The 24,773-nt window shown below is 39.3% G+C and overlaps 1 protein-coding gene across 1 annotated transcript in view; it reads right to left on the reverse strand.

Annotated features, from left to right (window-relative positions):
• Window positions 1-24,773, reverse strand: part of ctnna2 (catenin (cadherin-associated protein), alpha 2) — a 391,099-nt gene that overhangs the window by 113,629 nt on the left and 252,697 nt on the right. Inside the window, exon 8 of the mRNA XM_084715317.1 lies at window positions 917-997. Coding sequence (XP_084571443.1) covers window positions 917-997 — 81 coding nt within the window. The remainder of the gene's footprint in view (window positions 1-916; window positions 998-24,773) is intronic.

A 24,773-nucleotide genomic window follows, 5' to 3' on the forward strand; every position in this document is an offset into this window, starting at 1 on the left:
GGTATTAAAAAATCTCTATAAAGAATGCTTAAGGTTAAAAATATGTGTAATGTAGCTGACCACGCTTAGAGCAGCAAGTTTTAAAAAGAAGGGGTCAAGTTTATTCTCTCCCATGGAAATCGTAGAATCCATGGAAAGGAGTGCGTTGGCCACTTCATTAATAGAGAAAGGCTGCAGTGGAGTTGTCATTGTCTGGGTGATGGTATCAATAGAGGACAGATGTGGTCCTGAATAAGATTCATCAGACAGGTTACCAGCAGATGCAAAATGTTCATTAAAAGCTACACAAATCTCCTAACGGTCTGATAAAGAACACCCATTTGCTGTGGTGAGAGTTGGAAATGGGATGGAAGACTTACAGTTAAGAGAATTTACTGCCTTTGCTGGATTTGCTGGATTTGAATATGATTCTGGGATTAGATTTAAATAATAATCAGATTAGCCTTTCTTATTGCACATTTACTTACTTATTACTTACTTATTGTACATTTGATTCTAAGCTGTTTGAAAGTCAGTAAGTGACCAGGGTTCCCAGTACGTCATGAATATCACTTGTCAGAAGATCATTCAAGAAAGTTTGTTCGTCAAAATGTTTCGAATTTCTTCAGGATAGAGGAGGGAGCAGAAGGCAGTCTGTAGATACCAACCACAATAATAGATTTATTTTGTGCGTTAATTATGTACATTGTGCATTATATATTGTGCTATATATATTTTGTGCTATATATACAATTTCAGTGCCAAGAACTCTTTGTTCGCTGAGACTGCTTTCAGAACAGTACAAGTAAGACAAGCTCTTGAGTAAATGACCTCTCCTTCTCATGGCCACAGATACTGATAATGTAGTAGTCACCCATTTGTAGAACATAAAGTGTTGAAAAGGGATAATGCGATGTAGCAAGAAACATGTACTCACCTGTCTGCGCAGGTCCCTGGTCTTTTTGGTCATCTTATCAATGGCTGAGTTCAGTGGGTCACCTTTCTCTTTCCTGCCAGTCTGTGAAAGGAAACAAACACACCATGTTCACACAGTTCAAGCCCTGCCACCTCAGTCATATCTATTAGACTCCGGCACAGTTTTCACAGTGTACATTTTCTTGTTCAAATGACAAACAAAGCTTTTGAGGTATATTTAGTGTAGCCTGGCAATTATGAAAACACACTTCATCACAGTGTGGTATGTTATCTAGCAACTAGCTTCTCTGGCATGTATCAATTTAGTTGTCGCCAATTCCCCTGTGTGCTGCAGTTCCTGTCTCTGCCAACTCCTACTGGTGGCTTTAGGAGAGCGTTGACTACCATGTGCTTCACCTGATACACGCCGAGTCACCAGCTGCTTCTTCTCACCTGACAGCGGGGAGTTCAACTGGGAGAGCAGCACGGAGCTTCTCGCTACTCCAGATTCCCCTGCTCTCCAGTTAACACGCATCCCAACCAACCAGTAGGAGTCGCTGAGGCAGATAGTAGGACAGGATCTCTTGCCCCGTCTTTCATACAGAAATACTGCCAACTGAAAAGCCCGGCCAAGGATATAGCCCCATTTACCACTTACAAGCTCTACTGTTTTTGCTCAGAGACCATGGAGAAGAGAGTGGTGATTTATACTACTCCAGTTGTAAAATTTCCACTTTTACTATCAAACTTGGGATGGAAGCTTGGCCTGAAGGTTAGAAAGATGCTGTCAGTGTCTTGGAGTGAATAATTTCTGCTCCAGGACACATATAAATGATCCTGTACTCTGATCCCTCTGGAGAAATGCATCCATGTGTGTCTCAGGCAGTGAATAGTGGTAAAATCTTAATGGTGCTGTTCTGAATGTACTGTATACGAATAAAGGTTGACTTTTACAAAGATGAATGTAAATTATTGTCAGTAATTTATTAAACAGATATTTGCATAACACTTAATGGGTTGGCGCAGCATGATAAAGGATGTTCTCTAATTTCTCTGTGATGAGTCTGGGTAGTGCAGTCTCTGCTACTGTAAGAAGACAGAGGTTTGGATGACTGCAGTGAACTGGCTGGTTGTACTATATTCCTGCTAAGTAGTTCAAGTGAAACTGTCTTTTCACCATTCCAAATTAATATGATGGAATGAGTAACCATAGCAACAGGGACGCAGTAAAAGCCATTACCCTCCTCTACTGCAAGACATTAAGCTAACATCTAATGACAACAGTGAGTGACTTCAACATTTCTTTCAACTTATTTGGAGAATAGGACAACTTTGAGAACTGGGATGCAGATGAACAAAAAGAAACTGAAAAGGAAAGAAAAACAGCGAAAGGAGCTACAATAAGAATTAACTTTCTCATCCTCTTAACACCACAGGATGGCAACTGTAACACACAAGCTGCAAGAGGTAAAACACCCCTCTGAACTTACTAATATTGAGTATCACATAAGCAATCATCTCACAGCTCATTTGCTATTCAACTTTTCAACTTGAGACTTCAGGCTGCGGACAACAGTAAACATGGTGTATCATTTATTTGTGTTTGGGAGTATTTTGGGTTAGTCCTGATGATGAAGGTAAGCAGACTTGATCAGAGTTGCATAGGGTAGTAGATGTAAAACTTAAGTTGTGTGAGAGCAAGTGGCAGAGAGTGGCAGTCAACGCACTGAGCAGAGGGAAAGGTGAACAGCTTAGTTACATTGTCAGTCTGACAGTAAATGTACAGTGAAGGTTTAGGTTTGTCAGTGGTAAAGGCTGCAACTTCTCAAGACCAAAGCAAAGTGCCTACGTGTTCGCTGTTTCCCAGCTGCAGGAATGGCATTGCTATGATGTCCAGGGGGTAATAACTGAATTAAAGCCTAACAAAAGTCAGCAGAGTCAAGTTAAGCTGTTTTACACAAATACAGAGATAATACTGTATACCCCAGCGAAATGTCAGGAAGGTATGAAGGTAAGAAAAAATAGATTCCTATAAAGCCTATAATGGACACATCGTAGGGAATTGTCCCTTTCTTGTCATGGCCGTTTAGAGAAGTATCACTAGGGATCTTTAGTATATGTTATCATTTTGGAGTCACACACTTTGGTTTTTATAAGCTATGTAAAGTAAATAAGTAAGAGTAAATTTAATAGATGACATTAACCATATTATAACTGGACAGATGTGTGGGAATTGGGACACAGCTATAAGGGTGTGCTCCTTATTTAGAGTGAAAAATGTGCTACATTTACTGCTGTACTGCTAACTCTCTCTCAGGTGCGTTCAATCATTACTGAAGTCAAATGCCACCACACTTCAAACTAAAGGTCTATAAATAATGATTCATGTTAATTACTCGGCCTTTTTATTTTGACAACTGACAAAAAAATGAGTGTGGCTCATCTCTCTTTTGTAACCTCTTCTATGTAAAAATCTAAAGTAAATACAAAAGGAGGAAACAAAATGTGCTAATTCAACATCTTCAAGTAGTTATGGGTTCTTTTATTAAAATCATTTTGCAAAGAAAAAAGGGTTAGCTGGATGATCAACAGATTTCAAGACACAGTGAACTTCTGTCAAAGCAATACCAGCATACAAAATTAGTTGTGCCGTTGCCAGGCAACCAGTTGACAGTTCTGTCCAACATAGCATGACGACGACCAAAATGTTCATCAGCCTTTTCAGAAAAACTCATACCTAGTGAACAGGTTCCAGTTCACCAATGCCTGTTTTGAGTGAGGATTTCTTTGACACAAACTGACCACAACTCCACAACAACAGGGCCTTACATAAAGGGGCTATTTAGTCATTATCCTGTTTAATGAGACACAAAATGTGGTTGCTTATCTTTGTGTTGCTGCACTATTGTCCTGCCCTTTTGATAATTGAGTGGAACAGAACGCCTCATATCTTTGTGTCACAAAGAACAAAATGAGACCACATCAAACACCCACCTCATTGTAAACTCACCCCTAGGTTAACATTGATTGTCACATTCAATGACATGGTCGCTATCAGGTTGTAAAATTACTGTTTCCACATTAGTGCTGAATATGGCTTCTATCACACAGGGAGAGCAATAGAGAATGAGGGCTGCCACTATAACCTCAGGCCCGCAACATGGTGACATTGACCACCTGAGCCATACCAAAACAATTCAACTATTAACCTTTTCCATATACATGTGTGCTGGCCTGGATTGATTTGGTTTGACTCAGCACATCAGCCCAGCATGGCAGGGATTTTTGTCCCCATTACAGTAGAGCTACCTGCTTGAAGGCTTGTGTTTTAACTGAAGATGAACTTAGCTTGAATAACTGCAAATAAACACTTAATTCCTTTAAATTCTTCACAATAAAAATCATCCATTATTTTTTTTTATGTAATATTTATCATTTATTTTGAAACGGCTAAATCATGAAATGTTGGGTTATCATCAGCAATAATGTACATGACTCCGATACAGGTGAAAGTAAACAGTAAAATCAAGCAGATATCTGAAAGTACAAATGTTGACACAGGAGAGAAAGTAGACTTCAAATCACAGGGATTCAGTTAGAAGCTACTAGAAGTCTCGCAAACACACTTGGAGCCAGCTCAGGCTCACCTTGGCCCTACTCCAGAGATGGTCCATCTCGGGCTTGACGCCGCACAGCTGGACGTGTTAAAAGTGGTAATGGGAATGCAAATCAGCATGGCATGGCTTGACTCAGCGTGGCCAGAAGTGCCAAAGGAAAAAGCCCATATCAGTGAGCTGGCATCACTTTCAGAAGTTAAAAACAACTTGTCAAATCCACTTTCTCTTCTCCTTCTTTCTCAAAGGCTTGACATTCAAGGAGGTGCCAACTTGAAGACAAACAACCACAATGTTTTGGCAATTTCTTCATTTTGGATTTGTCACACTCCAAGCTCAACATGTGTTGTAATGTACGAGTATGTGCTGTGGGGAATTCACATATGTGCAAGGTCACTGATGTGAAAGTGCTGCTCAATGAAAAGAGCCTGTAGCCATAAAAACAGATATGATTCCCTTTCCTCTCTAATGTATTGCTGGCTTGCCCTTGGCCAAGGCTCATATAACACGAGCTTTCTTTCATATGGATATTAAACATTAGGATGGAGCCATTTGTCTCGTAGCTCATACTACAGTTAGTCACCCCCTCTTCTAATAGCAATCACACGATGCAGTCATTTTTTTGTGAAGCAATGCACCAAACTGAAAGGGAAAAAAAACTGGCACTCATAATGTGAGCAGTAGAGATTCAATCTCGTATTCAGCAAAGGAAACCCCACCTGACCCCACATGTCTACTGTACTGTGTGCATGTGGGTTTATTATATCTGCTACATTCATATTCTGAAATATGCAGAAAAAAACTGCTTTTAGCCAATTGTTGATTGACATCAAGGGAGGAGGGGAAACGGAGATAGCATTCAGTTGCCTTTCATTATGCGCCACACACACACAAGCACTCACACTTTGATGTGCATGCACAGACAAGCTCTTCGATGCCAAAGCAGAGGACATGACAACATTAGTCATTGTGCTGCCTAAAGAGCCTAATGTGTCATTAAGGCACCAGAGGGACGCACAGGATTAAAGATGCTCACTGCCAAAAATAAAAAAGGGGCTCAACTGGAACCTTTCTGAGGACACTTCAGACATATTCACATGATTTTATGTATAACTGACAACCTTAATTGAACTGAGGAAAAGAGACAATGGTCAGGCTCTTGATGACACAAACAACCCCTCTCATTATTCATATCATGAATAAACACATTGCTAAAAAAAAAAATTGCGTGTGTGTGTTTGGATTTTGCTTTTTTCATTTTCTGGAATCAGAAATCCCAGCTGTTTTATTTCTCAAAACTCTGAACTCTTTAATCTGAGTTAAGGAGATTAAAACAGCACAGTGATGTCAGTCTAAAGGGACAAAACCCAGCACCTGTTATTGTCGAGCTCCTATTGACATCTGAGCTGTACTTCAGTGGTGAGAATAGTTTCTGATAACTGCTACAGCACTTTGTGTGATCTTGTATCTCTAAGATCAAGGCAGCATTCTTAGGACAGTTACAGTAAATCTACAAGGCCACCATTACCAAAAATATACTTCTCTTACCCTGTAATTACTCGTCTGCTTGATATGATACGCCAAAACTCCTTCGACATGCAAGAAAAAAATATATTGCTCATGTTAAGTTTCCTGCAAAACATAAAATTCCCAATTAAAAACACTACGCATGATTCCCCCATCACAAACTTTATATACAAGGCAGTCCATAATGATGAATCATAGGTTAGTAAATGCGTCAGGCTCATATTCAGCCCAGATCAGTCAAAACTGCCGTCTTTGATGTGTGTGTGTGTATGTATGTGTATGTGCCGCTGTGTGTGTGGGGAACAAAGTCAGCGAGACAACCGAGTCATGTTATTGTGTTTATGTGTCTACGGTGTTTATCTGAGAAACTATTTGACTTCCCTCCATTCCCATCCAGGTGTGCCCCGTGTGTGTGAGCAATTGTACTCTCCCATTCGCAGCCATTAAAAGCTTGACAACACAGTTGGCTGTTGATTCAATTGTCTCCCATACAACAGCATTGATTGCTTAGTTTTTGACTGCCACATAATGGAATGTGCATGTTCGGTTTTTCTGGTAAACACAAGTCCCTGTGGTGTTTTGCAGACAATGTTCCCAACTGTCCCCATCTATTATTTTCTACCCCCCGGTGTGCACTCATTCATTCTCAGTTGGGGAGAGGAAGATAGAGGAGGGTGTCTGAAAATAAGCATCTAGTGTGCGGGGTAATGGAAGCAGTAGCAACCGAGTTGTTGTTGCCCACTCAGGAGACGGCTGGTGTGCGGTGCACGCTGGTGGAACGGCTGTGGGCCATGAGCATGTTCGCTCTCTCAGGCCCTCCTAAAGTAAGTCGTGTAATTCAGTGGTGCACCACAGCACAAACTGCTTCACTGCATTTCTCACCTCAAACCCTGTAATGGTGGAGTAAGACATACAGTAGTGTCAGAAGAATGTGGCACTCGGTTTCAGGTATGTTGTTTTTCCATTTTCTGGTAATTTTAACCTTAAAATAAGAGCTAGGGCTCAGGATTAAAGGAGCAATATGTAACAACTGTGCATCCAAAAATTTATAATGCAGTCCAAATAGTGAGTTGGAGCCATAAATTTATAAAGATCGAAATCCTATTTAATATACAGTCAATGGTTGAAGCAGGTTGTTTCCCCCTGCTCCTTCCTCCCCAGGCTCGAGAAAGCTCAAGCAGGCTGTAGGAGCTCTGCAGGAGCGCAAGACAGGCACAACATTGAAATTTGTCAGTAACAAATGATAACAAGTCCTTTAATGTAAGCTGATCTGACAAAAGTCCACAGCTCTGAAAATACACACTCTGGAATTGGAGTTAAGTGACTGTCTGCCTTACCGTCCACCAGACCCCATGAACATATTGCTCAGTATAACAGTTATAAACATCTACTCCTTCTAAAAGATTATTAATGATTTCTGACATCTCTTAAACAGACCCTTATTTATTCAGCAAACATTCAGCATTAATTGGAACTCTAACTAACGTGAAACAGGCAAACAATAACACAAGGACAAGAAGCAAAATTTAAAAGGAGGACTTTAGCGTTGTTGTCAGAGAAGCCAGTATTTAAATTTGCCATGTTTCTGATTGATTTCTCCTTTAAGCATTATTTCAAAGACACCAAATTAAGAGAAGTATTACAGGCATTTGCAGCTAAATGTTTTTTATTAGGGCTGGGAAACAATACATTCTACTTTATGCTCCTTTGATTTCTTCATCCAGACCGTTCTCTGTGTTTGTTTTTTTTATGATATTTGTGAGCATTACATGAATAAATGTCCAAAGTAGTTATTTCTGGAAAGAGGGGAATGAATAGGCGTAATGAAAATGCGGGTGATCAATATTTTTCTGATGTACTCAAAGGAAAAGGTGACAGCAGTCTCTCATTAACTGAACTAAATTCTGTTTTTTGTTATCACCACGTCTCTGTACCTCCCTTGAAACAAATGCAATGAAAAAATTACAATGGCAAGACAACGCTGAAACCGATGGATGGTGGAAGAAGTGAGGAATGAGTCTGGTAATTCATAGGCAATAACATGGCAAATCAAAGGAATGGGCAGATGAATCAGAGAGGAGAAAGTGGAAGACAGGTGGGGGGAGGAAAGGGGAGGAGGGGGCATGAGGTATTCCGTCTCATTGTCTCCCAAGATCAATGTGTTAAATGACATCAATTCCGGCTCCTTGTCAATTCAATTAGGCAGGAGCGAGAGGTACAATTACTGTCCAGTGTGGTTATACTGTCTGCAGCGGGCTTAAAGGGGAAGGCAAGCTGATAACGAGAGGGTGAGAAAGTATTTGTGTATGTACCAGCCCGGGGTGGGGTTTGATTATGGTGGTAACATGTTGGTCGGGTTACCAGCAGATAATGGGTAGCTAGATCCTCATTAAGATAAGTTGTGCTCCCTCAGCTGTAGTGCCATAGATGGGCCAATTTTACTTGTTCTCATTAAGTGGAACTTAAAGAGGTGCAGCAGTGGCTATCAGCTGGTTTGATTACAGGATACTGAAAAAGAAAACACGCTTAATGCCTGCGGCTAAAAAAAATACTTCCAGATGAGCAGTTCAGATTAGAATTATTTTTTCTTTTTTTTTAAATGAGATGACAGATGCAACATAGTTCAGAAATAGATGCCATATCATAATCTCATTATAGCCATTATAACCCCCTGGCAAACTAATAGATATACAGTGAAAGCACAATGCAATGCTGAGGCAAATAAGCACAGAAATAGCATTTACAATACAGTGTGTGTGTATGTGTATGTTTCTAAATGTGCACACAGACACTGAAACGGGCTGGTTAGCTGAATGTGCCACAGAATAAAAAGTGTCAAAAGTATAAGTTAAAGGTATAGGGACAGATAAGGTTTTTATTTTGCTTTTCCATCCATCCATTATCCATATACCTGCTTATCCTGTGCAGGGCTGTGGGGTTACATACAGACATACAGCCAGTTTGAACAGACAGCCAGTCTATCACAAGGCTCATACATGCCAGACCACTATTACCACTCACATTTATACCTATAGACAATATATATATATATGTATATATATATATATATATAAGGACACTCTCATCAAGTGCATTCAACCATATGGATACAGCCCACAAATTGCAAGAACCATGCAAGTATATCAACTCCATCAATAAGCAGAACTGCTTCACAATTCTCCAAGAGAACAGACATGATGACAGCATGCAAACTTTTATCAATCCAGAACAAACTGTGTTGTTTCTTTTTTAAATTTTCTTATTGTTCTATTTAATTATCTTTTATAACAATATGATCTGTCTGTTGAGTGGTACCAGAGAAGATTGAGACTGATTGACTAAATAAAAATGTAGTTCCTGTATAGTCTGGGCTCCACTCAGTCACAGGTTTGTGAGGATGAACATCATACAAATATAAAATTGTTCTGCCCCAGCTTTATGACTTTAGAAAAAAAAACATATTTATGGTCAGTGTTGGATGAAAGTTCATCACGTATACAGAAAATAATATCTCAAAAAATGGAAGATTATCTGCAAACGTTTACGCACCTCCACCTCCCACAACACCAATCACAATACTGATCAGGAAAGAAAGCGTGTTGCACTGGTTCAGACATACTGTAGCTTGACCTTTTTGTGTTACACTGGTAGACACTGCAGATTGTTCAGCAGCACTGCAATGTACACAAGATTCTGAATGACATTAGCCGAACACATTATTTTTACACCTTGCCTCCCAGGGCTTTACTTGCTTTGGCTATTTTTGTTATGGTTTCAAATAAGTTGTTGTTGTCATGCAGCTGTTTACAGTGAAACTAGAATTACCACCTTGCAGCTGTATGCCTCCACCAACCAGTCAAGTTGCAGTTTACAGCCATGTGTATCCAGACTCGTGTAGTACTATGTGTAGTGAAGACTTTTAATAGGAGTTATTACATGTAGTTTTTGGCAAGTCATGCAAGTCATCACTGTGCTTTTACAGAGGAGTACATAGAACTGGTAAAGAGCTTCAAGTGTTTTAGCAGAACATTATGATGTCACAGTGAAGCTGACCTTTGACCTTTGAGAAATAAAATGTCATCACCCCATCACTGTATCTTATCAGACATTTCTGTGAAATGAATTCTGGCCAAAAATGTGTTTTGTGAGGTCACAGTGACCTTGACTTTTGACCATGAAATTCTAAACAGTTGATCATTGAGTCCAAGAGCATATTTATGTCAAATTTGTAGAAATTCCCTCCAGGCGCTCCTGAGATATCATGTTTACAAGAATGGGATGAAACGAAGGATGGACAACCCAAAAACCTAATGCTTCTGTGGAGGCAAAATTTAAATAAAAAGGTAATGAAATGCCAGTCTCTTCTTTCACGTTGTAGGCATTGATTAACAGATGAGCTTCATACTGTTTATGTGATGCCATCAAAGACATGCATATAGGTCTGAACACCAGACTTTCTTTTTTATTAATGAGGTTTAATGAAAGTGATAATGACCTAAGGCAAAGGCTCTCCATTCTTGTCCTTGGGATTCCTGGTGCACCACATGTAACTCATTATCCTTTATGTTTCACAAATTGTCCACATCAGTTACAGTTTTGATTATGGTCCAACAGAATGCTTATCGAACCATTTTCTTTATGAACAAATTACAAGAACATTTTTCTCTGAGATTACCAAAAGTCACTTTGTGTTCTTAACTGGTACAACAAAACGTATGGATTACACGGTTGTCAAATCATTGATTAATGATTTAATAACATACATTTTATCATGCTATTAATAGGCACACAATGTGATATCAGATATACAGTATGGTCAATGACCTTTTAACTGACCATGCACAGTGCAAAAATAATATATTATGTGAGTATTATTGCTAGTAGAAGACACGCACATGCAAACACACATATGCCCACACATAGATGCATATACACTTCTCAAACTTTTTGAAATTGGGAGAGTGAATGAGTGTCCAGAGCTCCTGTAGGAGCCTCAGCACAGGCAACACACTAAATGTCCATGTGCTGCTTATACGAGGGCCTCATGTCTTTTCTACTCTCACATGGCCATTCACAGTGTCTGCATCGGAGCTGTTTGAGCCTGGCAGCCTCCTGTAAGTTAAAGTTAATGCAGCCGAGAACGAGGCTGCCCGAGGAGGAGCCGGAGTGCCTTCTGGCACAAGCTCTCTTATGTTTAATGGCTGATGCCGTTTGCTTACTCCTCTCATTACACTGGCTCATGTTTAGACTGTGGGCCCTGTCACTGGCTATTAGCATCTGTGGTCAAGCAGGCTGTGGATGAGAGGAAGCATCTGGCTTATCATCAAGCACATCGTAAGTCAGAAATGAGCAGTTTGTTTAGGAAGGGGTAAACACAGAATGAAGGATTAACACCCCATGCGTGCATGGATACATGGTTAGTTGGTAGATTGATGCAACACAAAAACAAAATCATAAAAAAAACAAAAACCTGAAGAATAAACTAACGTGAACATACAGTATTGTATTTTAGCCAAGTTTTTGTATATGTTAAAGGCACTAAAGCTGGTAGATATTTTCATGCATGCATAAAACTGTTTGGGGCAAATTGTTTCATTTATTTGAGAAGATAGTTGTAAATGATAGGAAACAGGAAGAGAGAGCAAAGAGCATAACGTGAAGCAAAGGTCCTCAGTCAGAATCAACCCTGGAACATTGCAGTAATATACATCTCAGACCATTCTGCATATGTTAACATACATCAGAATGTGGCTGGGGTTTGGAACAAATCTAAATTACCCACTGGAGCTTTTTTAGATTCTTACTGATGGCTTCTTACAAACTGGACAAGATAGCTTTTTATATAACAGTGATTACTTCAACAAGTGCACAAATAAAAATCTAACTGGACATAAATGAAGAGAAACATCGAGGGCAGAGAGAGGACGCACGAAACACAAACTGCAGCAGAGACTGGGGCAGTGCAGGAACTGACAAAAGAATAAACAGAAACAAAGACAGACATGAAGCAAAGGGCATTTAGTTCCGTGTCTTTCTCCTCACTGTGCCCTTTGTTTGATTGCCAGACATAATAAGAGCACATTCATAATCATGATTTTGTCTGTTTACCTGAAAACATATGGAACATATCGGGGACCCTGCGTTAAACACACAATCTGCAGGTTCTGCCACTAGGGGTCTCTCTCACATCAAAACAACATAGTTTGATGACATCTTTCGTAGCATGGCATCATGGGACTTATTTTCTCCATTGTTAAACAACCACCATTACAGATGAAAATCTATCTGACATGACTCAGGCACAAAACATGTTTTATTCATCTTACATTTGGTCACATTCGCCAACTTCCTTCCTCACACTCTGACGTATCTGACCTCTCTGACGTATCTGACGTATCTGACGTAATGTTTCCCTGGAAGTTATAGTAACTAGTGACTAGTGGGAAGGACACAGTTACCTTGACTAACTTATGTATTTCTCTGCATTTGACCATTGTTGGAGACATTTAGGATAATGTAAGTACACAGCTCAACAAAATATATAACATAGGTCTAGCACTTTTCAATATTTTAATGAAGAAATGTTACATTTATAGCTTCAAGTGTTATTGCACTGATGACAAGTAGTAATGCTAAATACTGTAATGGCTTACTCTGCCATAACCTGAGCCAAGGTGTTGACTTCTCAGACAAAAGATAGTTCTAGAAAATTCAGACCTTCTACAGCCTTTTCACACTGAGAGAGTTTACAGACCACCATTAAGACTTTATTATCCATTTCCTTTAGTCAGAGTCAGTACAATGGCATTAAGATGCTGTCAACCTCCATATTTCTGTTTTTACAGTAAAAACAGCCCGAAACACAGTCAGACACTGAGCTAACGCGGACACAAATGTGGAGAGGCAGCACTGGAATATCACAAGGATGACTGAGGACTCTGAAGTCCATAAAATACTCAAGGCATCCCTGTAAGATGTACCTAACATGTGGAGGTACTGACCTCTTACATGGCATCCAAAAAAACAGGTTGGCCTTCTTGAAAAGACACACAGCAGTTCAAATTCTACCCCTAAACGTCAACAGAAGAAAAAAATATGAATGTCTGCTTTGGTGCTTGTGGTCTGGTTGATTTACTTGAGCTCACACGTGTTCCCGACAAACACCACTATACGTAGTTACATGCGATGGTGCGCTACGCAGTGATGCAGAGGTTTAAGAATAGAAGCATGAAGAGAGGAAGGAGGGTTAAATATTAAATGTGTCGGGCAGAAAGCTAAGGTTTTAGGTGCATAGTTTCAGGAGAATAAGAAAAGGAGTGAGGGGAAATGTCTGGTTATCAGACAGAAAGAGAGAGAGCAGGGGATAAAAAAGTCTAGTCCTGCAGCAGCAGTATGGGGAGCTAGAGCAATGCTGCCTGCAGCCTCCCTGAACTGAATAGCAAGTAGTTTGCGAGGGAGGGACTGAAGGAAGGGCAGCAGGAGAGAAGAGAAGCGAGGGAGGGAGAGGCTGAGAATAGGTTAGAGAGGGTGAGAAAATAAGAGAGTGGTGTGATATCTGTGAGAGCAGAACGGTGGTAAAGAGAAAAAAAACTGAGTCAATGGGGTGAGAAGAAGGTTTGAGTATCATTGATGTACTTTTGTTTCACCACAGAGCTGAAAAAATGTCAATTTATCACACACACGCTTGCCTATACATGCATACACAAACATGACGTTGCTGTGTGCAGGTACTTGATGCTATGTTTTTGAAAAGAGTGAGGCTTCGATATAAGTCAAACGCTGCAGATCAGCCATAACACCTGAAACAGGGACTACTGTAGGTCAATCCAATTCAAGGACCTGCTCTTAATACCTGGAGACATAATCCCATTTCATCATCATTTTCTCTCTCCTGCATTGCATCACTCTCCACCCCTCCGTAGTGGATCAGACCAGACAATGACATGTTAGGAATTATGGGATTTCCAAGTGCTAGACAGTGGACACAGAATAGACGTTAGTGTCAACAGAGAGGGTCAAATTCTAAAGTACTTTTCACTTAAATGGATGTCTATGTCAGACCTGTCAATTTATGTATATCCACATGATGTTTCATCATCCTGTACATCTGAAATAGTGCTGTTAACACTGATTATTAGCTGTGGCTATCATACCAATATGTTCAATGCATATTTAAAACATGTCAGATTTTATGCTCTATTCCTTAAACATAGCATAATAGTATTCGCAGTATCATACAAACCCACCAAAATACCTCCACTATTGAATACAGCATAGAGGGGTAAAGGAGAAGAGTCAAATTTGAGCTATTCTGGTGTGATGCACACTTTAACCTTCATCCTACCAACATATTTAGCATACAAGGACTACCAACTGGGGTTCCCGAGAACACCCCGAGAACCAACTACTGTACAAAACAACAATCACAGCAAAATGTAGTAAATCTTATTTCTTTCTTAAAACATTATTATTTATGTAATTCATCATCATCTGAAGAATCCAATTCAATTTATTTGTACAGCAACAAATCATAACAAAGTTGTCTCACGTCACTTTTCAGATAGAGTAGAGAAAATGTGGCAAGAAAATTAATTCTTTTAACTGGCAGAAACCTTGAGTGCATTATTACTGCTTTAGGATAGTACATGTTTTGGTGGCCTGTCCTCAGCTGGAGCTGACCCTGGATATGTCCTGTTTTTTTCCTGTGTGTTAAAAACAAACTGCAAAGTGAAACACTATTTTACATGGCAAGACAAGGCTACTGGTTGATGTCTCAATTGCGCCGTGCTCGTTTTGGCCAGCAGAGTAAGCTGCTTGCTGTAGCTGCTTCATATCATTTGCTTGCGCTTACTTGCTTGCACTAGTTTTAGAGAAAACTGCTGTGGAAAACTGTCCTGTACATATCGATAATTAAATACCCTGCACCGAATCATAGTTTGACCATCTTTTTGAAAGTGAACATTCCATAGTTGACCATAGCTTCACTCACCATGGTATTATGAACTATGATTTTCTGACTCAGTTTATGAAGTTATTTCTAACCAACTATATCAGTTAGCCTGCACTACAGTTTATTATGGTACAGTTACCATGGTCAAAATACACGAAATCAAAATTGTCCACCTTTTTGATTTCATAGATAATTATATTAGATATTGTTATTATATACTGACCACTGAACTGGAAATGTCTGTGGTTTTCATTTCAGTAATCCGGTCACCTTACCGATAGGGTGTGAAACTTCAAATTAGGACCCAAGGCAAACAAAAACTTGAAAAACTTGGGGAAAAAAAATCCACTGCATAGGCAGAATTGAGTGCTTTTGGCTGGGGTCAAACCCAAGTCAGAACCCTAACACGTTGGTATTTTTAAAAAGCATTAAAAAGAATCATTTTGTTCTTAATGATATGAAATCATTAAGAACAAAATGCTTGAAAAATTGGAATGACAGAATAAAGCACCTTTGAGATATGACAAAAAGTATACCTCTGAGGTCTGCAGGTACCCAGTCAATCAACAAGTACCCAGTCACATTTTATGCAATGTCATCAGGAGGACATACATAGAAACAAATCTGATGAATGAATTGAAGCAAAAAATGTGAGCAATAAAAATGAGTTGAGGCAGAAATACAAGGGAACAAACTGACTTGTTGTGTCTCGTTGTTATCCACCTTCACACTTGCCTCAGACTCCATCCCTGCTTGCCTGGCTGATGGTTTCTTTCCACTCATGTTGGCTTGTGTCAAAACTACCCCTCTCTATGTGACCTCTTAACTAGACTGTGTAGGGCACAGGATTACAAGTCAGCAAGGTAGCTCCAGGAACCTAAAATGACTGACAAAAAAACAAGTTTTTTTTTACTGCTGCTGACACATTTTAGTACCACTCCATCTTTCACACACTACCTCTCAAAAAATTGATGTAATGTGGATGCGGGAGATGTGAAAGACCAGTTATCTGGACCCATGGACAGTGATTTCAAATAGGTAACTGCAGAAGCACAAAAAGGAATTGATTCAAATTACACAAAATGTGTGACCAGCAAACGTGTTCTCCTTTGCTGGCAGCCCTTTGCTATCAGTGTGAAGGTGGTGGTTGTCAGGGATAGCAAGGGCTATGAAGGATATTATGCGTGTTTTTGTAAACCAGGATAATGATGACTCAAGCTGCTCTTCCGGGTGGGTTGCTGTGTGTAGGTAGCGCTAATCAGGGATTAGGGTGGTTTGGGAAAAGGAAAAAAATGGCCTCAAGTCTGACAGCAAAACGTAGCCAGCAGCAGATCAAATAAAAACATGCTAATGATAGCATGATAATACTAGCGTACCTACTGCCTATTGTGACTGAGCCCACCATAGAGATGTCCGCTGTGTACACAAACAACAGAGATATACAGTACGGAGCTAGACGACACCATGCTCCCTTGCTGTAATGATCCAGGGTGCAACAACTTCAAAGACTGCTGGAGCTGGCTGAACTGGTGAAATGATTATGTCTCCTACTATCCTTTCATGTGGGCTTTGTCAGTCCAGCCGCACAGCAGCTCAAGCCACTGACAGAGTTGTTGCTGCTATTAGTTACGAGGAATAAGGAACAGTAAAGCCACAGAATATCTGGACATGATGTAAGTGCACTGCGTGAGGATGGATCAGGGGATAGGACTTACTGTCATGGTGGGTGTTTAGGGATTGATGTCTTTTCAAAGGACATCTATTCTCTTCCTTAAGCTGACTTATAAAATGTATTCCTACAATGGTCACAGCTGTTCGAGTCCAAGCAGTATTTTCAGGAAATGACATGTAGACATCACCCTTGAAAATACTGGCCGTCATTTATCAATCCGTCTTGGAAACCCCACAGAGTCAAGCACTAGGAGAGACATATGAACCTTTCTGCATCTGATTTATTAAACTGTCGCACAGCATCTAAATGAGCACTGATTTGATCACAGACTGATAAATTGATTCAGCTGTGGAAACAAGGACATGCTGCAGCAGTCCCTTATTTACATACGACAGACCCTAATTTATGTGTGTTTGGCAACTCTTGGCCTATTAAAAGGGATGCCTGGTGCAGCAAAATTTCCATACACTATATGACAAAGAGGATATAGCAAAAGATCTGCCATAGTTACTGATATTCACCAGAGAGATTCATCATCGGTTCTGCTCCATAATGACCCTTCAAGTGTTTCCATAGAGACTCTATGAACTCCATATTTTTTAAATACAGAATTTAATTGCTGTTCATTTGCATAAGCATATATTTCATGAGCCATATGACATAAAACCCTTATGTGCTATAAATGCACACTGTTGTGTGTGTGCAGTGCACACAATTAGATGAACATCTGTATTGGAAAAGGATGTGCAGGGATTGGATTAGGTGCAGTGAACCTTAAGATGATCACTGCCTATGGCATCCTCTGACCACCCAGCCACACCAGCCGGCACGAACGCCGCCACAGGCCGTGTGACCGCCCCAGGAAGAGAGGGAAGCGAGCAGGGATAAGAGCTCAGCTAACCCAGCTTGGACCTATGGCTGCTCCACCACCCAGCCTACTCCTGGCTAATGTCTGGTCGCAAGAAAATGGACTGGACAAAATGGGACTCGGGCTGACCAAGCTACAGAAAATCAAAAGCTGTTATACCCATAGCTTACAGAGACCTGCTCCATCAAAACACCCTGAATCAAGTTATTGCACTTCATGGATGGAGTGTGCTCTACACTGACAGAACACAAGACTCCAGCAGCTGGAAGGTGAACTCTGTTTACATCAGTAATGCATGGTGCTTAAAAGGACAATGTTTACCAGATGTCGAGTTTTTAAGTTTGAGTTTGTTCAGATGTCAACCATACCATCACTACTATGTTGTTGCTGCTGTTTACATCCATGACATGGGATTAAAAAAGCACCACAGAATTATTACTTTCTGGGTGTACACGAGTGTGTACATGTATTAAGGCTGTCACAATATCAGATTTTCACTGCATGATTATCATGGCCAAAAGACTGCACAATAATTCAAAGTCATTCAAATCCTCACAGTCAAGTGTATCTTTAAATTTATTTATTGTGTGTTTTGTCTCTTTTTAAGAAAATCACTTCCACTCAAAATACGATTGTAGGGAGCTGGAGAGAGTCTGTAACCTTGGTTATAACATTATTTTGCACAGCATTAGTAACCACACACTGAGGCAGTAACTAGTTAGCTAGTTATTTTGTCAGAGCATTGTGAGCAGTGTGTGATCGAGGGACGTGAGGGGAAGGAGACAAAGCAAGACTGGAAAGAAATGAAAATGGTTCACAGCATACAGTGAATATTTAAGAGGTGCTGGATTATTTACACCTTATTATTAACATGATATATTCCATTTTTTTTAAATATTAGGGTTATTGTCAATGACTTAGTCCAACACGCCTACGTATAAATAAATTAATGGTTAAAGCGATAGTTGGGTCAAATTTTAATGTCGTGGCTTATGGACACTTGGAATACACTACACGAGCAGTATGGGTTTTTTTTGTTCTTTTTTTACATTTTAAAACTGGTCACCATTCACTTCAATTGTACTGGATTGGGCTGCAACGCTGTTTTCCGCTGAAGCTCCAGGAGTGTTTTGTGAACTGGAGATCTTCACTCATCCTCACATCAGCACAGGGGTGAGGAGATATTGAGTGAAGTTTCATTTTTGGAGTGAACTATTGCTTATTATATAAATTGTAAAGGCATTCACATCACCGATAAACATTTGAAATTAGTGATAATGCAATGCAGTGTCAAAAGAACATAAACATGTCCATATGTCAAAATTACTGTATATTAAAATGGGGGATTTTGTGTTCAGAAAACAAAATATAAAGAAAACAAGATCTGCAAGCACATTTTAATGGGGTCCAAGCAGGTTGCAAAAAAGATATTTTGAGAGCAGAAAACGAGATGCTTAAAGATTAAAATTCTTTAACATGTTGACTCTATGCCAAGCTGTTTTTATTGTTTTATTAACTGCTAAAACATTATGTTATAACATTACTTTGAGGTCAATGAGAATTATTATACATATATATATATTAGTGAGTAGTGGTGGGAATTCTAACTGCTATATAGTTGTTTGGGGATTTTATGGTTAATGGACATGTCTTTAGGTCACTAGACCATCAGGACAACACAGGTCTCCTTGACATCAGCTGACACAAAACATGAACTTAGTTTTTCATACCATTAATAAATTACTGGGGGGGATGTCACAAAATTAAAAAAAAAAAAAAAAAAAAAAGGATTTTTTTTTTAAATACATTTTTAAAGCAGAAAAAATAATTAACCAAATATGCAGATAAATTAAATTACTGAAAATGGCAAAAGAATTTTGAGTCTAGGCTAAGCCGTTTGCAAAATAATTGCAAAAATGTAAACTTGATTGTTACAGCGTGTCAATCAGTGTCATTTTTGTTGCCCAAGTAGTGGGTGGAATTTGCAGCCCACCTGCCATGTTTGGAAAATTTTCATTGCAGTTTTTGCTGCACAACAGAAAGAAAAATAATAAGATATATATAGCTGCAAGCGCCAGTGAATGGGCTCTAAGCAGATTGTGAGTGATGCTTATAAGACACAAGCATTGATTAGACACACAGCACACAGTCATGGAGCAGCTGTCACATTATTGGCAAGTGGGACTTGGTTACGTTGGGCTTTGAACCCTTGACCTTTGGATCCTCACAGAAGGTGACTAACAGTCTGTGGCAAGGGGCAGACGTGGTTCCATCACTCCTTGTTACAAGTAGAGACAATCACATCAGATGTGCAAAACTGGGACATTTTTACCTGTTTAAACTTGAAACACTTAAAAAGTCAAAATCTTGGTGATAAAATTCTGAAAAAAAAAAAAAAATCGCACATCCTTCTGGTGGTTTCAGTTGTTTTGTTAAAAGTGTTATGATGTTAAATATCACTGCAGAGTTACTTTTGAATTGACCACAGGTTGCAATGAGGCAAACTTTTTGTCACAAATCAGCAGACGTGCCGAAGAATTTTCAGCTCTGTGGTGTAACAATCTGTATTTTGTCATGACTATTTCCTGTTTTACTTTGAAATACTGACCTCTCTTGTCATAGCAGTTTCCTGTGTTTTCTCGCCCTTCATCACCACACCTGCTGCCAATTACTCACCTGTCCCTGATTATCCCCATAGTCATCCCTGTGCATATATGTATACTCACCTGTTCATCATACCTCCTACCAGATTGTCCTGGTTTTCTGGACTTTGCTTGTTTTTCCATATTTAAGGATTTTTACCTCCCTGTCTGCTTTGTTTGGCTCTTTTGGACTGTTTCTCTGTGTATGACTTTTTTTCTGAACTCAATTCTGCCTTTAGATCAGCAAAGTCTTTAGATGATGCTGACTTTTCAGGACAATTAGTCCAACGGTCTAAGACAAGTTTGCAAAAATCTTTTTTTTTTGATAAACTCGAGAAAAAATTAAAAAGTTGACATTTTTAAAGCATAGTACTAATTGAGAAAATGCAGATGAATGAATAGATTGAAATGGTGAAAGAATTTTGAGTCTACCGTAAGCCATTTTCAAGATAATTGCAAAAACATAAATGTGTTTGTTATAGCGCCACCTTGAGGTCACCTTGAGGTTGAGTGTCATTTTTCTTGCCTGAGTAGTGGGTGGAATTTGCAACCCACCTGCCAATTTTGGTGAAATTTCATCTTACAATATTTGCTGCACGAACACTTTTAGCAGAGAAAAATAAGAAGAAGAAAGAAGGAAAGAAAGGAGGAAAGAATATTCAGAACAAAAACATGAGGGGTGTGAAGTGAGTGACGCTGCTTGGACCCCAAATGACAATAATAAATAAATGAATAAATAAATAAATAAATAAATAAATAAATAAATAAAGCCAGAAGGACATGCATTATGAAAATTCTGTGACATGTTTGCAAAACCTTGGTCATTTTAATACTACTGTGTGCTTTGCCTGGTAATAATCAGTTAGGGTAGTCTGGGAGCAGCAGGAACTTGTGGGCATCACAAGGAGGGTGAAGCGTGCCCCTGGGCTGGCCAGCCTTATTTTCAATGCTGTGACAGGGTCAGGTCTCTGTTGAGGGTTATCGTCTTAATTATGCATGGCCCATCTGGTCGACAAGGCTCTGGTGCAGGTGGGCAGCTGCACCAGACAGTAGTTGATAGAAAGAATGACACGATGAATAATGTCGATTCCTAGTCTCTGTTCTTAACAACTTAAATAGAGCCAGTATTCCACTGCACTATGAAATGCCTGGTCAGCTATGAAGTTGAAAATATAAAATTTGTCCCGATAGTCTGACAGAACATTGCTATCAGGGCAATTTTGCAAATAATTTGCAGAGTACATTCAGTGATGGTTTTGGTATTTTATCAAGTCAAGCATGATGACCTGCAGTAACTGCAGATTAAAATCATTCTCCTGAATTAAAGGCTCTTGAGCTACATATAATTTTACGAAAGCAGCACCCACAGTGCAGGAGTTCTGCAGTTTGTCAACAATTTCATGAAAAAGGCTGATTTCGATTGGGCTCTAGATTTCTAGGTTTGAAATCACTGAGGTAGAGAGAAACTAAATCATGCAAAAACATTTTGAAGCAGTTAGACACGAGGCAAAATACACACATACACGCACACAAGCAGAGAGCGAGGCAGAGAATTTTGTCTCTTGTCAGAGGATTTAGCTGCCATTGTCTGCTACCAGAGACAGTGCTCTGCGTTTTAATCAAGGGTGCAGTTTTGAATCCAGTGGCCTTATGATGTGATAACAATTGGATTTTTTTTTTTTTATGTTTACTCTGTAGGGCTTGGGGATGCATCACCATCATTATGTACCATCACACTGCTCTGATCTGTCATATTTGTTGGGGTCTAGTTATCTACACATTGTGCCTGTGGTCAACGTACAGCATGCCATGATATGGATCAGCCTGTAGGAGAATAGATAATGCTAGCTTGCAAGAGTTCATATGTACTAATGACTTATCTTGGCCGTAACGTCTGCCAGTGGAGCTAAACAAGACGGTCAGTTTCATGTGATGGTTTCAGTAAATTTGATGTAATGAGGGACATTAACAGGTGGCATTCTCTCTCACAGCTCCAGGGATGCAGAGCAGTGCATAATCACCTTTTTATTTGCAGTGCACAGTTTTCAAATCTTTGAGGCTTTGATTAAATCTTACGGCTGTCAACTCATAGCATAACATTTACAGTGCCATCTTTTTATACACATGTATTGTTAACTGCTCAGTACATTAGAATCAAAGCGTTTTTATACATGTGTACGTGTTTGACACTTACAAAAAAAGATATATAAACACCAATACCTATGTAATTTAATTAGCTGTACTGAAACTGTAACTACAGAAACAGTTAAAGCCTGTAAAAATAAGCACATAAACAACATAATCAAATAAAACACATTTAAGAATGATGTCATGTCTTATTAAAGAGAAAATGTATTTGATTTATTTGAAATCTGGTTGATTAAACTTGTGAGTTACACTTTATTTGTCAAAAGGTAACTTAGTTAATATTACTAATGTTAAAACTAGTACACTTTCCACCGCTAAACAACAACTCTAATACCCTCCTTTGACATACAGAACTAATTGTGAAAATTGCTAAGAACACACACACACAATAACTGCTATTTTATTGCCTTTTTTATTTGTGTTTAGTATCAGTTCATTCAAAAAACATATTCAAATCCATCCTTAAACCACTGCATGTTAACTTTTTTGTTCACCCCTGTTTCTTGTCATTCTAATAGTAATGTTACTCCACCCTTTCTCAGTTTGTCCCAGGTTGTAGATTTTTTTACATTGCACTTTTTCCAATCTACAATCAAGTGTGATTTTCAAGCAGGTAGACTAATAAGCCTTGTCATAAAAACCTGAGCTTAATGTTGCATGCACCTGACAAACTGAACTGTTTGTATTACAATCTGAGTCCAACTCAAGTGAGTGCAAACCTGTGTGGACGCCTCTACAATTACTGGTATTTTGAACAATGCAGCTTGCACAAAAAGTTATGCAGGCCTCTCAGCGACTGGGGAATTTGAAAGCAAATTATGCTTAAATTGACATTAAATAAAATAAAAATGTGTATGCTTAAATTAAAATAAAAATGTTAATAGAAATTAAATTAAATGACCATGACCTCATTAGAAAAAAAGGAACAGAATCCACAATTCTAGTACCACAAAGTATAATATGATTTGCAATATTAATGATTTATATTTTAAAAGACTGATACTTGGCATCCATGTATAGATGCAATATTGCCACACAAAATATTGTGATACTATTTTATGTTATGTTATATTGATTTTTCACCCATCCCTAATAAATATCTGTAAATGAAAAGCTCAAGAGACAAAACATTTCCACAAGCTTATGTTGCACTGCAGCACAATGGCTCAGTGGCTGGAGTTCGGATGTCCTCCCCTTGTTCATGTAAGTTTTTTACAGGTAGCCTAGTTTCACTGCCGAACAACAGACAAGATGTTAGGTAACAGGAATTATCCTTTCATTACCCTTGACCATGGCACTGGCCAAAGAACTAGGGCTGATGGTCCCATGGGGATTTAATAAAGTACGACTTTAACAGCCCCCTTTAGTCATTATAAAAAGGTGTTATGGGGATTCCCTCTGTGACCACAAAGGACATCCCTCTTTTGTGCTGCATTCTGGATGTGCAAGATATTTGTGCACCGCCTGGAGATAGAGAAAGATAGTGAGGAAGTGGCCAGTACACAGGTGCTCTACATTGTAATAGACTTAAAATAACTTGAGTAATAAATCATTCACAAGCTCTAAAAGCTTTGACATCTACTGTTTTACTGCACAGTCATTGTGCCGTCCAGTTACTGACATGACAAATTGATCTGCGAGACAACTACATTAGATACTACCTAGACTGAATGCAGCCCACAGGCCAGAATTAGCTGGAGTTTAACATAGCCTCTTTTGGGTTTCACTTGCTATAGTGTTTATTTAGCTTTTGTTCAAAGGAATGATTTCGCCTTCTTATGGGGTGTAAATATTTAATCTACACTGGGAATGGAGTATAGAACAGGGTCTGTATATCATCTGGGTTGGCAAGAAACACCAAGTAAATTACCACTGAAGTACCACGCGAGAATATGCACACACGTGTGCACCCAGCCACACAAACACAAGTACACTCACATACTTGAGTGCCAGATTACAGTGTTTAACCACTAAGTGGGTGTCAGTGTAATTTCATCAAGTGCTATAGAAGTTAACCTAACTACTGTATTCCACTCAGACAGAGTCTTCTCCCAATGTGACCCTGGTTGCTTCCTGTGCTGCCTGTGACAAAACAATGCCTGGCATTAAAGGATAAAGCAGGCATCATTTTATCTCTACATTATTATCAACAATTCCCCGCAAGAGACAAAATCCAGAAGTTAATTTATCCTCCGAAATATTGCCTGAGTAGCCAGAGTCTAACATAGTAGATGTTGTATATTATCTGTGTCACAGAAAAACACTGTCACCCATTAAAACACATGAAAGAGCCATACTGTAACACCGGGTGACTTATCCCTTCACTGAGATCAACACAACCAGTGTAGTTTACGCTGAAACAACTGTGACTGCATTTTCAATCTCTTAGAGTAGCTCCTCATCGGGCAGACACCACGCTAGGGGCACACAGTTCTGTGTTTACACTGCTCTGCTAGTT

The sequence above is a fragment of the Lutjanus erythropterus genome, chromosome 3 (assembly GCF_056507025.1).
Source record: "Lutjanus erythropterus isolate fLutEry1 chromosome 3, fLutEry1.hap2, whole genome shotgun sequence".
In the NCBI taxonomy this organism is placed as follows: Eukaryota; Metazoa; Chordata; class Actinopteri; order Lutjaniformes; family Lutjanidae; genus Lutjanus; species Lutjanus erythropterus.